This window comes from Gymnodraco acuticeps, unplaced genomic scaffold (genome assembly GCF_902827175.1).
Source record: "Gymnodraco acuticeps unplaced genomic scaffold, fGymAcu1.1, whole genome shotgun sequence".
Taxonomy (NCBI): domain Eukaryota; kingdom Metazoa; phylum Chordata; class Actinopteri; order Perciformes; family Bathydraconidae; genus Gymnodraco; species Gymnodraco acuticeps.
This window is the reverse complement of record NW_022992138.1, coordinates 266,440-280,196: the sequence shown is the minus strand read 5'-3', so window position 1 is coordinate 280,196 and position 13,757 is coordinate 266,440. Positions and strand designations below refer to the sequence as shown.

At 43.1% G+C, this 13,757-nt stretch overlaps 3 protein-coding genes across 4 annotated transcripts in view; 1 reads left to right on the top strand and 2 right to left on the bottom strand.

The window, feature by feature from the left end:
* The window catches only part of LOC117538267 (oocyte zinc finger protein XlCOF6-like), a 115,981-nt gene that overhangs the window by 29,514 nt on the left and 72,710 nt on the right, over window positions 1-13,757 (bottom strand).
* Window positions 1-13,757, bottom strand: part of LOC117538271 (solute carrier family 25 member 36-A-like) — a gene marked incomplete at its 5' end in the record, with an annotated part of 33,640 nt that overhangs the window by 5,861 nt on the left and 14,022 nt on the right. Inside the window, 1 exon segment of the mRNA XM_034203870.1 lies at window positions 10,294-10,360. Within this exon segment, the coding sequence (XP_034059761.1) occupies window positions 10,294-10,360 (67 nt within the window).
* On the top strand, window positions 282-8,454 carry LOC117538272 (zinc finger BED domain-containing protein 4-like). Of its 2 annotated transcripts, none has more exons than XM_034203871.1 (5): window positions 282-339; window positions 4,533-5,060; window positions 5,198-5,282; window positions 5,431-5,540; window positions 7,767-8,454. In XM_034203871.1, the coding sequence occupies exons 1-4, from the start codon at window positions 331-333 to the stop codon at window positions 5,517-5,519; spliced, it is 711 nt and encodes a 236-aa protein (XP_034059762.1). In that variant the 5' UTR covers window positions 282-330; the 3' UTR covers window positions 5,520-5,540; window positions 7,767-8,454. The 2 variants fall into 2 exon arrangements, with proteins under 2 accessions (XP_034059762.1, XP_034059764.1); XM_034203873.1 differs by having other exon boundaries at window positions 288-339; window positions 4,550-5,060.

The following is a 13,757-nucleotide window of genomic DNA, read 5'->3' as shown; positions in this document are numbered from 1 at the left end:
TTTTTACGAGTGGGAAAAAAGTCTGTCATTCAGGGCAGTATCCACTACACTATATATAATCCAGGGGGCGGTATTGCGCCTAAAAGCTGTTTGCCAGCCGCCCTTAAACAACAAATGAAGAACAAGAAGAAACACAACAACAAAATACAAGAAGAAGAAAAGTTAGTTTGGCGATTTCAGATAATACACAGGAGCTAGAACCCACCTGCTTCTTTTAAATCAGCTGTGTGGGAACATTTCGGGTTCCCTGTGGACTACAATAACGACGAAGTGTGCGAGTGGTGGATCGGACGAGGACGGTGTGTCGGCGTTGTTCGATAGCAGTGCGGTATGCTAATGGTAACACACGCCAAACATGCTAAATCATAGCTGATCCCCGCTGTTTTTAAGAAGCCAATAGACATGAGAGCCGTGAGACCAAAATAAATAACGGAAGCTTTTGGCATAATGTTTTTCAACGACTTTGCGCTCTTAAAACCCTTAAAAGCGTCAGCTAAATGCAATGTAATCTTAAAACACTTTTTTATTATTTATGATGTAATATTTTCAAGAAATTCTTTTTAGTTTTACAGCTTGATGAAACCTTTTTGTTTGACATCAGCCATTATAGATAATATGGCCACCTGAGTGTACTGTGTATGGTTTGTTTTTAACTGTTTAATACAGTTAATTATTCAGAATGTCAGAGTTCCTTATTTTTAAACTGAAACTTGCACTACTGTTCAAACATAAATAACAACAAACCTGGAATTATGCATTTGGGACTTTTTTTTGCTTTTTCTTGTTGTACCGAACCGTGACCTCCAAACCGAGGTACGAACCGAACCGTGACTTCTGTGAACCGTTACACCTCTAGTATTTTACATATAAAGCAGTTTTATGTAATACAACCAAGGAGTGTCTTTACAAAGCTACTCAGGCCCCGTCCACACGGAGGTGAAAACGAACCGATGTCGATATCAAAAAAGTTGTGGCGTCCACACTAGGGATGTTAAGATTCACCGATTCGCATCAGTGCACCGGCATAAACGTTCAAGATGCGAGTGCACCGGTTGAAAGAGTGCACATCGGCTACAGTTTGGGTTGAACTCGCGATGCATCGATTGTCGCATCTCTTTGCATCGGTAAAAACCGATTCATTCATATATATAATATTATCCACTCATCCACTCGTGTCAGCACTCTGCAGAGACGATCTTTGATCCGCCACTACTGTGCCCGAGAGCCGGGGGCACGCGTCACAGTTATCAACAAGCATGGAAGTCGAGGAGAAAGAAATACACAGCGCACCGAAAAATAAATATAAATCAAACGTTTGGCAACACTTCAGATTCTCCAAAAATGACGGACAACTTGATAAATCACAAGCAATTTGCAAACAATGCCGTGCCGCTATAAAATACACGAGCAGTACCACGAATTTAGCGACGCACCTAAAGAGGCGACATGGGGTGAATATTACGTCTGCGGCTGTCTCCCTATCCTCCTCGGATTCAGCTGAAGCTAACCCGGCTATCCCTGGCGGCAGCAAGACTGGTGAGCAGCAGCATATCACAACTTTTTTTCATGCTCCGCTGGCTAACAGTTCTACCCGCTCCAAGGCAATAACTGACGCCATCGCCTTCTTTATCTGTAAAGATATCCAGCCGTACAGTGTCACGGAGAATGAGGGCTTCCAACACCTCCTCCACATTTTGGAGCCCAGGTACCATGTACCAAATAGGAGGTTTTTGCAGAGAAACAAATCCCTGCTCTTTATGACAAAGTTACCTCATTCACACCAACGCAACTCCGGTTCAAGCTGAGAGCTAGAGCTTTTCAGGTTCAGAACCGGTTCTTCGGTTTAGCTCCGGCTCTTTTCACACTGCCCAGAGTCCGACTGGTGCTGCGTCATTGCGTCATCGTTTGCGTCATGACGTAACCGTTTACGTGCCTGCTTCATAAAGCCAAACCTCGCGGAAACCCCTCACAGCTGACACCGACAACAACAACAATGGCCGATTGTGCTCCAGCTTCCTCTGTACCTCTTCAGAAGACCAGATTCCCAGCAGGTAGCTGGTCTCTTCAGTGGACCACTGCTGCTTGTTAAGTTTCTCCATCGTTGTGTACAAACTGGATAAGCCGGCTATTTGTTGTTGTTCAGGAGTTGATCCCGGCCCTGCCCCCGCCTCGACGTAAGCGTGACGTATGCGGTGCTTTTGCTCTAGCCGGACAATTTTTTGGTGCTCGAAATTAATCGGATTCCGGAGCTAAGAGGCTGCTCCGCTGCGGTGTGAACAGGAAAACCCAGTGCTTTTCAAGCTCCAGCTCCGAACCGGCCCTGAAACAGCGTTGGTGTGAATGAGGTAACAGAGAAGAGAGTTAGTTGACTCGCTGAGCAATGCCCAAAGAGTTGCAATTACAGTTGATGGCTGGACGTCTTGCGCCACTGACTCATATGTGAGAGGGTCCCTCAGGGCTCTGTTCTTGGTCCCCTCCTTTTCTCCTTGTACACAAACTCGCTCGGATCAGTCATTAGCCCGCATGGTTTTTCATACCACTGCTACGCTGACGACACCCAATTAATTCTGTCCTTTCCCCGCTCAGAGACCCAGGTCGTCGCACGCATCTCTGCTTGTCTAGCTGACATCTCTCAGTGGATGTCTGATCATCACCTCAAGCTCAACCTTGACAAGACTGAGCTGCTCTTCCTTCCGGGAAAAGATTGTCCCACTCTTGACCTAACAATCAACATTGGCACCTCAGTTGTTTCCCCGACTCAGACTGCAAGGAATCTGGGTGTGACCCTAGATAACAACCTGTCCTTCACTGCAAACATCGCTGCTACAACCCGCTGCTGCAGATACACGCTTTACAACATCAGGAAGATACGTCCCCAGCTGACACAGAAAGCGACTCAGGTTCTGGTCCAGGCTCTCGTCATCTCACGCCTAGACTACTGCAACTCCCTCCTGGCTGGTCTACCTGCATGTGCCATCCGACCTCTGCAGCTCATCCAGAATGCAGCGGCTCGCCTGGTCTTCAACCTTCCTAAATTCTCCCACACCACTCCGCTCCTCCGCTCCCTTCACTGGCTTCCGGTAACTGCTAGAATCCACTTCAAGACACTGGTACTTGCTTACCATGCTGCGAATGGATCTGGCCCTTCCTACATCCAGGACATGGTTAAACCGTACACCCCAGCACGTGCACTCCGCTCTGCATCAACCAAACGGCTCGCTCTACCCTCGCTGCGAAGGGGACCCAAGTTCCCATCAGCAAAAACACGTGGGTTTGCTATCCTGGCTCCAAGATGGTGGAATGAGCTCCACATTGACATCAGGACGGCAGATAGCTTACACACCTTCCGGTGCAAACTGAAAACTCATCTCTTTCGACTCCACTTCGAGCGATAGAACTATTAACAAAGCACTTATATACTAATAAAGGACTGGCTTATCTAAAGCCAGTTGAGTAGCACTTGAAATGTTTTTGCTCTATGAAGCCTGATGTACTTATATGATTCTGTTTTCTTCAAGGTTGTATTTTGTTGGTCGAACGCACTTATTGTAAGTCACTTTGGATAAAAGCGTCAGCTAAATGCAATGTAATGTAATATGTCACGGTCACAGCACACTATATTGATGACAAGTGGGTATTGCAAAACCATGTTCTGCAGACCAGAGTGTTCAACGAGGCCCACACAGGAAATAATCTAGCAATGTTACTGCAAGAAGTTTGCCGCGAGTGGAAAATTGAAGACAAGAATCCAGCGTTGGTCACAGATAATGCTAAAAACATGATACTGGCTGGAGTTGATGCACAGATGGAGCCACATGTGCGATGCATCGCGCACACACTAAACCTGGCCTCCCAAAAAGCCCTGAAGGTGGACAGGGTGTCAGAGCTTCTGGTGAAAATGAGGAAGGTGGTGACTTATTTCCACAAAAGCCCAAAAGCAACTGAAGCTGGAAAAATAATTGGCATGCTTCCACCATCCTCTCTTCAGGAGATATTTGAGGAGATGGTGAGAAAGCAAGGCCGTAAAATCACATGCGACCCCAAACACATCCTGTATAGAGAGTTTGAGTTGCTGCAGAAGGTATAGATTACCAAACTATAGATTGAACAGGTATAAGTTTTCCTTTGTTCCGCTGTCGATCAAGCTGCTGAACAGTCAGAAACAATTGTGATTATGCTGTTAGGAGTTGTTGGGAGGTGCAATGTTTACAGTGTAGTTTGTGCAATCGAGAAGGTTAAATAGGGGAAGTGCATTATGTGTAAATAGGTATGGACACAATAGGGATATGTGCAATCTGACGGACACTATGCATAGGTGCAATAGGGAAAAGTGCAATATTTGATTATGTATGTGCAATAGGGATATGTGCAATAGAGAAAGTGCTGTACCTGTATGTTTATTGTTTGTTTCTTTGCCATGTGATATGTGATCTCTGTTCTGTATCTATGACTGATTGACCTGAATGTTTTATGTGTATTATCTCGATACCTCCTAAGGGAGACAATAAAGCTCTATCTTATCTTATCTTAAGCTCTCCGTGAAATGCAGGTCCAGTTACCTGCCTCACCACAAGCTAGTGCATGATGTTTCCACAAGGTGGAACAGTTCCCTGGACATGTTGGAGCGTTTTTGGGAACAGCAGCCTGCTGTGTTGAACACCCTGCTGTCAAAGAAGATAAGGAGGGGAGAAGCGATGGCCAGCCTGACAGAGGATGACATGACATTAATCCCAGAGGTCATCAAATTGATGTCCCCCCTGAAAGTAGCAACTACACTCCCCAGTGAGGAAAAAAACCCCACCATCTCAATGATCTCCCCAATCCAGACCAAACTGCGGAGGCAGTTCCAGTCAGATGAGAGCGATCATATGGTCATTTCCCAGATGAAGGAGCGATTCAGACTGGACTTTGATGGTCGCTACACATATCTCCAAGACCTCCTCCACTACGCCTCAGCACTGGATCCCCGCTTCAAAGACCTGTCTTTCCTGGATGACAATGAAACTAAGGACATGATATTCATGAGGATAACAGCAGAGGTGGTGAAGATGGATGGACAGGTAAGAATATACTACTCAATATATTGTAGCTAGTGTCTGTCTCACTTTCACTGTTATTTACCTGTGGCTTACTTAACTGACGCTTATTTGTTTAGTTTAAGGAAATCTAATAGCTCATCTGTGCTGATTATTGTCAGGCAGGGCATGGTGATACACGTAATGAGGACCAGGCAGCTGAAACAGAAGGTGACGGGAGCCCCCACAGAGAGGAAGAAGAGACAGGTTTGTTTTGATAGGAACTGTGCCAAAAGTTATAAAAGTGTATTGATTTGGAAATGGGTGTATACTATAGCATTATATAGTATTGTATGTCATCATTTTTGTAATCTAAATCTAAAAATACTCTCTTCTCTTCTTTTCCACTCCCTAGATCAGGGGTGCCCAACCTTTTTTGAACCGAGAGCTACTTTTAAAGTTGCCAGTCTGCCGAGATCTACCAGTCCAAATAGAGAGGCGTAGTTACTGACAGCCTACTACCAGGTAAATACACACTTCTACTCAGGGACGTGCACAGGTATGGGCTAATGTTGCCCGGGCAACGGCCCTTTTGAACTTTTTGGCTGACCTGCCCCTCTGGAGAGCGAAAGTCTTTTCTTTCTGTTGTGGCCGAATAAACATGATAAGCCCTCAATTAGTATTGTAGAGTCTCGCTGCGATAAAACACACCTTGTCAGCGCTGTCATCAGCCCCCAGTCACGTGACTTTGTTTACAATCTGACAGCTGAAAAGCAAAGGAAAGCCCTCTGAGTCCGACCTCATATGGCTATGGTGATCATGTGCCTGCCTGGCTTTGGTGGCCAATCCTTGGGTCAATCTGTCCCCGGAAATGTCCCCGTTTTTAAATATGCTTTTATTGATTTTGAGTTTTCTCATGGCAGTTAGAGTATAGGGGACAAACCAGGGGACTTTACTTCCTCTTGACACCGTTGGTTATTTACAAAAAAAACACCTAAATATACTTGTTATTGTGTTTCTGTCTTTCTGTGTCTTTTCATCTGCTCCGTAAACTCCTTCACCGCTCTCTCTCTTTTCTTGATCGCCCTCTCTCACATACGGGAGAACACTTCACTGTCCCGCTTCATTGTAGGATTTCTGCCATGTCTCAACTTAAGTTTGACCATCTCTGTTATTAAGTTATGGAATACTAAATAAATAAGTAATTAGATACCTTACCGGCATGTGCTCATAAAGAATGATAAGAATAATGCGTATTGAACTGGTTTAATCAATTAGTGAGTTTATTTAAGGCACAGCCGTTACAATGGTCAAACTACATTAAAACAGAATTGTCCGCATTTTGTCTTTAATAGTAACATTCGATATGTTAATGAGATATGGACCGCAAAACAAAAAAGGTCCCTGGTTTTCATTTTTCTTTTTTATAAAAAAAGTTCTTACGTTTTCGGGGGGGAGGCCCTTTTTCTAGTTTAGAGCAATAGCCCCTCCAAATGTCTGTGCACGTCCCTGCTTCTACTTGTATAAAACTGACCTTTGTACGATTAATACTTCATAAAATACTGCAGATCCTTTATCTTACCTCTTTCTAGTCTACACACATACAAGTATTTAACTGAAGTTACACAACAGTGTTATTGATACAGAGTTGGAGTTTATTCACACGTCACTACAGTGGGTAATGTTTTCAAGAAGCATTGCACAGTGCTGCCACATATGACACAGGACAAAAAGAAAAGACTCTGAACCCTTTCTTTGCCATTATATAAAAATAGTGTTGCTACAAAAGTATAAATGAGGCTTACTAATAAGACAACTCAGATCTGAAGCTGCACAGGAATCTGCTGCCAAAGTGCAATAAAAAAGACAAAATTAATCAAAGCCTTTTTTTGTTGCATTTTAGTCGAGTATAAAAATAAATGCCTTTAAAATAGGATGCCAGCAACACTAGTTTCTTAACCTGAATTGATAATAGACTATAATCAATTTAAGTTTGCATTCTTATACCATTTCGTACAATAATTATAATGAATAAGTTCAAACAAACTAAAACTTACAGCTGATTAATAACGGTATCTAACTTGAGTTTTTATTATATCAAAAACCTGTTGAAATGCTACTGTTATTTTTACTGTCCCCAAAAAGCGCGTCGGCAGCCTTCATGGATGCTTCTTTCACAACTTTGCCGTCTTTGAAAGACTTCATGACACGATAAGATGCTCTGGTAGCAGCCTTGCTCTTGTTGTTGGGCCTGGTGAAAATGGACTGCTGTGCATTTAGCTGTCCTTTCAGGCCCCTCCCCTTTTGGAGCGTAGGGCAGAATTAGGAGGGAATTCCGTCTCGTAGCGTTTGTGCACTGTTTTGAAATGTCGCTCCTAAATTACCATTCTTCGATAAAGCCACGCTCGCATTGCAGATGAGACAGATGGACTTTGAATTGGAATAGATACAAAAATAATCATCCTCCCACTCGGAGTGAAAATTATATATTTTGGGCTTTTTTGCTTCTGCCATAATTGCGGTCTTGTGTGTGTGCGGACTGCTCCTGTTGTTGAGTGTTGACACCATGGTTGACACGGACAATGTCAGCGAAATAGTGCCCACTGACCTGCCCACCAGCCACGCCCCGACACATGGGGTCACGCCGGCCAATCACAAAGCTTTGATGCGTTCAAGTGCATTATTCTGGCACAGGACAATTATGTTATAGGACATTAACGATAAAACAGAATATTGTTGTTCTATTTTTAGACACATCTCGCGATCGACTGGGAATCTCGGGCACCCCTGCCCTAGATGATGTCCCTCCCATGAAGAAGACGGCCTTGGACCAGATGTTCTGTGATTTCCTCCCTGCAAGATCACCAGTAAAGAAGACCACAAAGGAGAGAGCTAAGGAGGAAATCTTAAAGTACAGAGAGAGGGATGCTTTAGGTTTGAGTAGTGATGTGTTGCAGTGGTGGAAAAAACAAGTGGATCTTCTACTGCTCTCAACATTGGCAAAGAGCTACCTGTCCATCCCTGCAACAAGTGTACCCTCTGAACGAGTGTTTAGTACAGCCGGTGACATAGTGACAGCAAAGCGCAGCTTGCTTCATCCTGATCATGTTGATCAACATATATTCCTTAAGAAAAACCTGCAAGCTACACATATTAGTTAAGCTCAGTGAGGTGTTATGTCAGTGAGTGGTTTTTATTTTTACAGCAGCCTGTGACAATAATAGTTGAAATGTTATTAAGACCTATTTTTTTAAAAGGTTATTTGTATTCTTTATATGTTCATAAAAGAAACCGCTGCTTTCTGCTCACTGGTGAGTTAGCCTACTGAATGAGTGTTATGTACATCAGTCTGGCAGTTGTATGGCCATTGCTATATGGTAATTGTTTTTTGCACATTGTTAATGCTGGTCAATAAGGAATAAAACAAAATCCTCTGTCGTACCATATTGAATTGTATCATTATTTTTGCACCGTGTTGAATCGCATCGTATCGCATAATGTTGAATCAAATCGTATCGAACTGTATTGCAACAGGGGTGAATCGTATCGCATCGCCTGGTGTTTCAAATGTATCGTTAATGTATCGTGGCAACGTATCGAGATGCGCATCACATCGGCCTCAGTGATGGAGATGCACATCCCTAGTCCACACGGAATCGGCTCAATAAACCTGTCCGTCCACACGACACCGCTCGACCCGCTGGAGACGCTGTAGTACATATGCCAGGCCTGTAAGTGGCGCTGTACTTCCGCCACAAAATACACCAAAAGCTGCGAATAAGACCCCCCCCCCGAGCATGGTTGCCATGGTTGCCCTTCTGGTTATTCTCCGCGGTGGATTTAGCAACATGTAGTTCATGTAGTTCTCCATGTCCACTTGTTGCTGATGATTGTGCTAGAGGAGCTGTAGTTTTTTTTTGTGTTGCCATAAGTTATTCTCTCTCCGTTGGTGCGCGGGGCTAATGCTAATAATGCTAATGCCAGCAAATACAATGGCGGCTTCACACAACTTTTCCGAGTTTTACGGGGCGTGGTTTGCAATTCGCCCAGCGAATAGAAATTGGTACTTTTTTCTCCCCAGGATAGTACCACCTCTCTAGCAGGCACTAAAAATGGGGGTAAAAGTTCCCGGCACTAAGTATTCTTTTTGGTGTGAACGCAAAATAAGAGGTACTAACGGAACTAAAGTGGAAAAGTACGGGGAAAAGTACTCCGGTGTGAACACGCCTATGGTTAGTAGCGTCTGGAGCACGAACGCAACCCTGTGATCCGCCATTGTTGTTGTTGTTGTTGTTGTTGTTGTTGTTGTTGTTGTTGTTGTTGAAAGGCATCAGCAATGACGCGGGGTTGAGCAGGAGAGGCGCAGCTATGATCGTTTAGGGCGTACACACGGTGCCGCAAGTGTTACGTTACCAGACTTTCCCACTTTGGGATGCGTTATCGTTTGAGGGCTCTGTTTCTGCGGTTCCGTTACGGCCTCGTATAAAGAACTATAGCGGATAACACCCGTGTTGTCTCCGTGTGGACAGGGCCTCAATAGGCGCTTTCACACCAAGTACTTTTCCCAGGAACAGTTCCCGGAACTTTTATTTGCTGGAACTATCTAGTAAATCGCGTTCACACCGAAATGTAGTCCCTGAGGGAGCCGCTGACGTAACTTCTTCTTCTGCTTTGGGTTTACTGGCAGGCCGCAAACAACTTCACGGCGTATACTGCCAACCGAAGTCCCCGGAGTTGGGGACTGGCTTCAGTAGAAGCTGCTGGGACTCCCAGCAGCTTCTACTGAAGCCTTCAGAGTAAATCACCAGAAGCGCCGACACTCCCTCATCTCCACCACTCCCATGTTTTCTTTTGTGTTGCCATAAGTTAGTCTCTCTGCGTTTCTGCGCTGGCATAATGCTAATGCTAATAATGCTAATGCGAGAAAATAAAATGGCGGCTTCACAAAAACCTTTCAGAGTTTTACGGGGCGTGGTTTGCAATCCGCCCAGCCAATCAGAAATTGGAACATTTTTCTCCCCAGGAAAGTACCACCTCTCTAGCAGGCACTGAAAAGGGGTGAAAAGGTTCGCAAAAAAAGTTCTAGTTCCATATCTTTTTGGTGTGAATGCAAAATCCCAGGAACTATCGGAACTATTCCTGGGAAAAGTACTCCGGTGTGAAAGCGCCAAATGTGTTCCTGTGTGGCATGATAACACCTCGAAGGGCTTTGTAACATTGTCGGTCCCTCTCATGTGAAGTGAACTTTGTAACGCTCACACCCAGGCGTCATGTTTACCTTGCATCCAGCTGCAGACGAGTCTTTATCAGCCATATGGGGTTGGTGGCTGTGATGGCTGTAAAAGCTGCAGGGAAAAAGACAAATGTGTTCAAAATGTTCCATGGTGTGTTATTATCAGCTGTCTGACAACTAACACAGAAAGATAATATGCTGTATTCATGGTAGCTAAAACAATGAACAATTATTATTTTTAACAAAAAGCAGCTTCACGTGAGAAAGCTTGATCTTCTATAGAATATCCTCTGTGTGATCTGAAGAGGAGCTACTGCATGTCATCAAATTCAATGTCAAGCAAACAGCTGTAAAAAAACAGCTTCTTATCCAATGAACTTTATGGTAGGAGAGTAGAGGACAGAAAGGTGTGTGAGAGAGACGAAACAGATATAAAAAGAGGCATAAATCCACATGATATGCTTATAAAAATCAAGACCAGGGATTTCAAAACCATTTGACCTCCCGTAAAAAGCTCTGTGTCATGTTATATGGTAATTTATCAAAGGGACCGTTTTCTGCAGAAAGAGTACTCTGTTTATCAAACTTTACTTTACCAGATGTCTAGATATCTTCTGCTGGAAATTGAAAACTCACCTGTAGGTAATTCAAATACTCAAATAAAAATGTATGAAGCACTTTAAATGGTTTGGCTTTGTAATGGCATCCAAGGTTTCCTTTTGCCACTATAGAGCGGGGTTGACGACACGCAATCCAAGACTATAAGCAGCCGAAGGTTTTCAGTCAAAAAATGTAATTTATTAACAAAAAAGTATTCACTTAAATAGTCTCAAAATAACAAATCTAAATCAATATTTCAGCGGTATGCTTTCCTATATAAACTATACTTTGCAGTCCAATTTGCAACACTAATCACTGTTTGCAATTTGCGGTCGAAAAACTGTTCCGCTCCCCGTCTCATCAGGTCTCCGAGCACGCCGGCTGTCCTCAATTAAATACACACCGGAAGGTACAAGGAAACAGATCATATTTACGATATAAAATTAACAATCATTTCCTCAAAACATATTCACCATGGCAATATAAATCATTTTCCATCATTAAATCATTTATCAAATTATGAATCGAAATAATAACGTTGTGGCTCTAACAGGCTTATTTGAAGCTTTGATTATTTTTGCTAATCTTTTTCTTCATGGCTGGTTGCACCTAATGTAAGCTGCGTCAGGTAAAAGAACATGTTGGTGATAATGATTGTGTACATGAACCTATGATGGAGGATTTTATAAGTTAAGTATTTAGTAGCAGAAACACGTTGCTCTAACAGCTGCTGTGGCTTTCACCTGTCGCTGCACAGAGGAGATAAATCACTGCTCCATCGAATCCTCATCACCTGTCACTTTATTTAGTCTGCAGAATATGTGCATTCACTGCTGGAGAGATATTTACAGACAAAGCTGACCTTGACTGTTTTTTTTTTTGTTTTTTTAAGTCTGAGTGATAGTGTGCTAAAAGCTTCACCGATTGAACAGCGCTGTAAAGACTCAGAGGGACACAAGAGCAAACAACCAACCGTTGACAAACAAAGTGTGAGGGGAAAATAACACGGTATTTATTCCTGTCCTTTTAACATGTTACATTTTAACTGAGCTGTTTTAAGATTTCTGTTTGGGCATTATATCGCCACCGAAAGGTGAAGGAAAAAAGAGGAGGATTCTCTCTGCAGGACAGAATTTAAACAAGTCTGCAGCAGCATGAGTTACGGTACGTCCACACAGCAGCTTTAAACAAATCTTCCAACGCTTCTCTGCACATTGACTTTGAATGGGGGTGACGTCACTTTTCCTCGCTTGTCGCCGAACTGCATTGTGGGGGAGCGAAGCGAAGATTTCCAGGATTTTCAGGATTCAAAAGTTGAGCAATGTTCAACTTTTGAAGCTGAGCTGGAAGCGTCAGCCAATCAAATCCCATGTATGCAAATCTGACAGTAGAAGTGCTAGCCAATCAAACCGCGTGTATGCTGGGAGAGCCAGACCGCAGTTCATTTCCTCATATTCCAAACGAGAAATTACGGTAGCAAATCACCCGGTTCTTTACGACCAGAACTATTAACGGGATACAAACCGGAGGAACCAGGCATGGAGGGAGGTGGCAGAGACAGTGGGTGAAACTGGTAGGTTTTCGCCTGTTTGGGGAGTTTTTATATATATATATATTGCTTGCATAAAATCCCCGGGGTTTTTTGCTTTGTATGTCGGGGGCGGGAGATTCATGTGATTGGTTGTTGGTCGCAAAAAATCCCCAAGCTTTCAGACACGCCCAGCTCCAAGCTTTTCACGATTTTTGAAAAGCTGCTGTGTGGACGTACCGTTATTGAAAATGTTATTAGCCAGATTGGCCTACTTGTACTATGGTTTGTTTATAAACCCAAAAGAGATTTTTGTTAAGTTTTGTTCTCAAAATCCTAGCTTTTATTTCAAAATTCTTTCTTTAAAAAAAATGTTTTTGACTTTCACATTTTTTGTGTGACTTTTTCTAATAATCTTTTGACTTAAAAAAAAGAAAAGGAATTGATTTTTTTCTAAAAATAAATTGACTTTTTTCAGAATACATTTTTGTAAGAATTCTCACTTCTATCTCAGAATTTATAAAAATAAATCACTAGTCGGATCCCAAGTAAAAAAAAACATGGGTTGTCCTAATCCTCTTCGGTACAGAGGCCTGTACTACGAAGCCAGATTTTCGCTTAGCGGCTGACTTCAGGGAAAACTCTGGGTTTCCGGTCCTACGACGCTGGTTCTCTTTTTAGCAGGCTAGATCTCCATGGTAACTTATGCTGAACGGCTAGCCTGGTCCGGAGCAGGTTAGGTTGCAGGCTAAGAGCTCAACTCAGTGAAAGCATTGCCTGCTGACCAATCAGAGCTCAGTGTGCAGAGTTTAAAGCGATCAAGTCATATTACAGGAGAAAGGAAATACAGAAACACTGCCGTTGCAGGAAAGACGGCCGGCAAAAATCACCGACTGTGTGAACGTGAACATTAATAGAATATCACCTCCATCTTCAGAGCAATCTGACTGTTATAACATTAGCGTTAAGAAAGCTTACTTAAATATCTGCTACAACATAAGTAACCGGATCAGAGTAACATTAAGTACAGTCCATATCACTTCATAATGTATCATATATTTCCTTATCTGAGTCAGCTGAGCCGTATCTGGCCGTGCAACACTCACAGTGTCGCATACTGGATGCAGAAGGATTATTTTAAGCAACACATTAAGTTGAGGAAACACTCGAGTCAAATGTAATTAAAGTCAGATCGTGTTTTAGACGGGGCAGTGATATCATAAACCTGTTAATGTACGCATTCAAACACTTGTTCTGTTCCCAGCTGTATTCACCTTGCAGGTGCAGCTCTGTGGCTTTGATCCTGGATCAAGTGTTTAAGTCATGGATGTTTAAAGTTTAACTTCTTCATATGTCTAATATTATAGTTGACTTTTCATTC

Excerpts from the sequence above, each read along its gene's own strand:
- LOC117538272 (XM_034203871.1), top strand. Across the intron at positions 5,061-5,197 it reads TGGTGAAGATGGATGGACAG|GCAGGGCATGGTGATACACG; the intron begins GTAAGAATATAC and ends GATTATTGTCAG. Across the intron at positions 5,283-5,430 it reads CAGAGAGGAAGAAGAGACAG|ATCAGGGGTGCCCAACCTTT; the intron begins GTTTGTTTTGAT and ends TCCACTCCCTAG.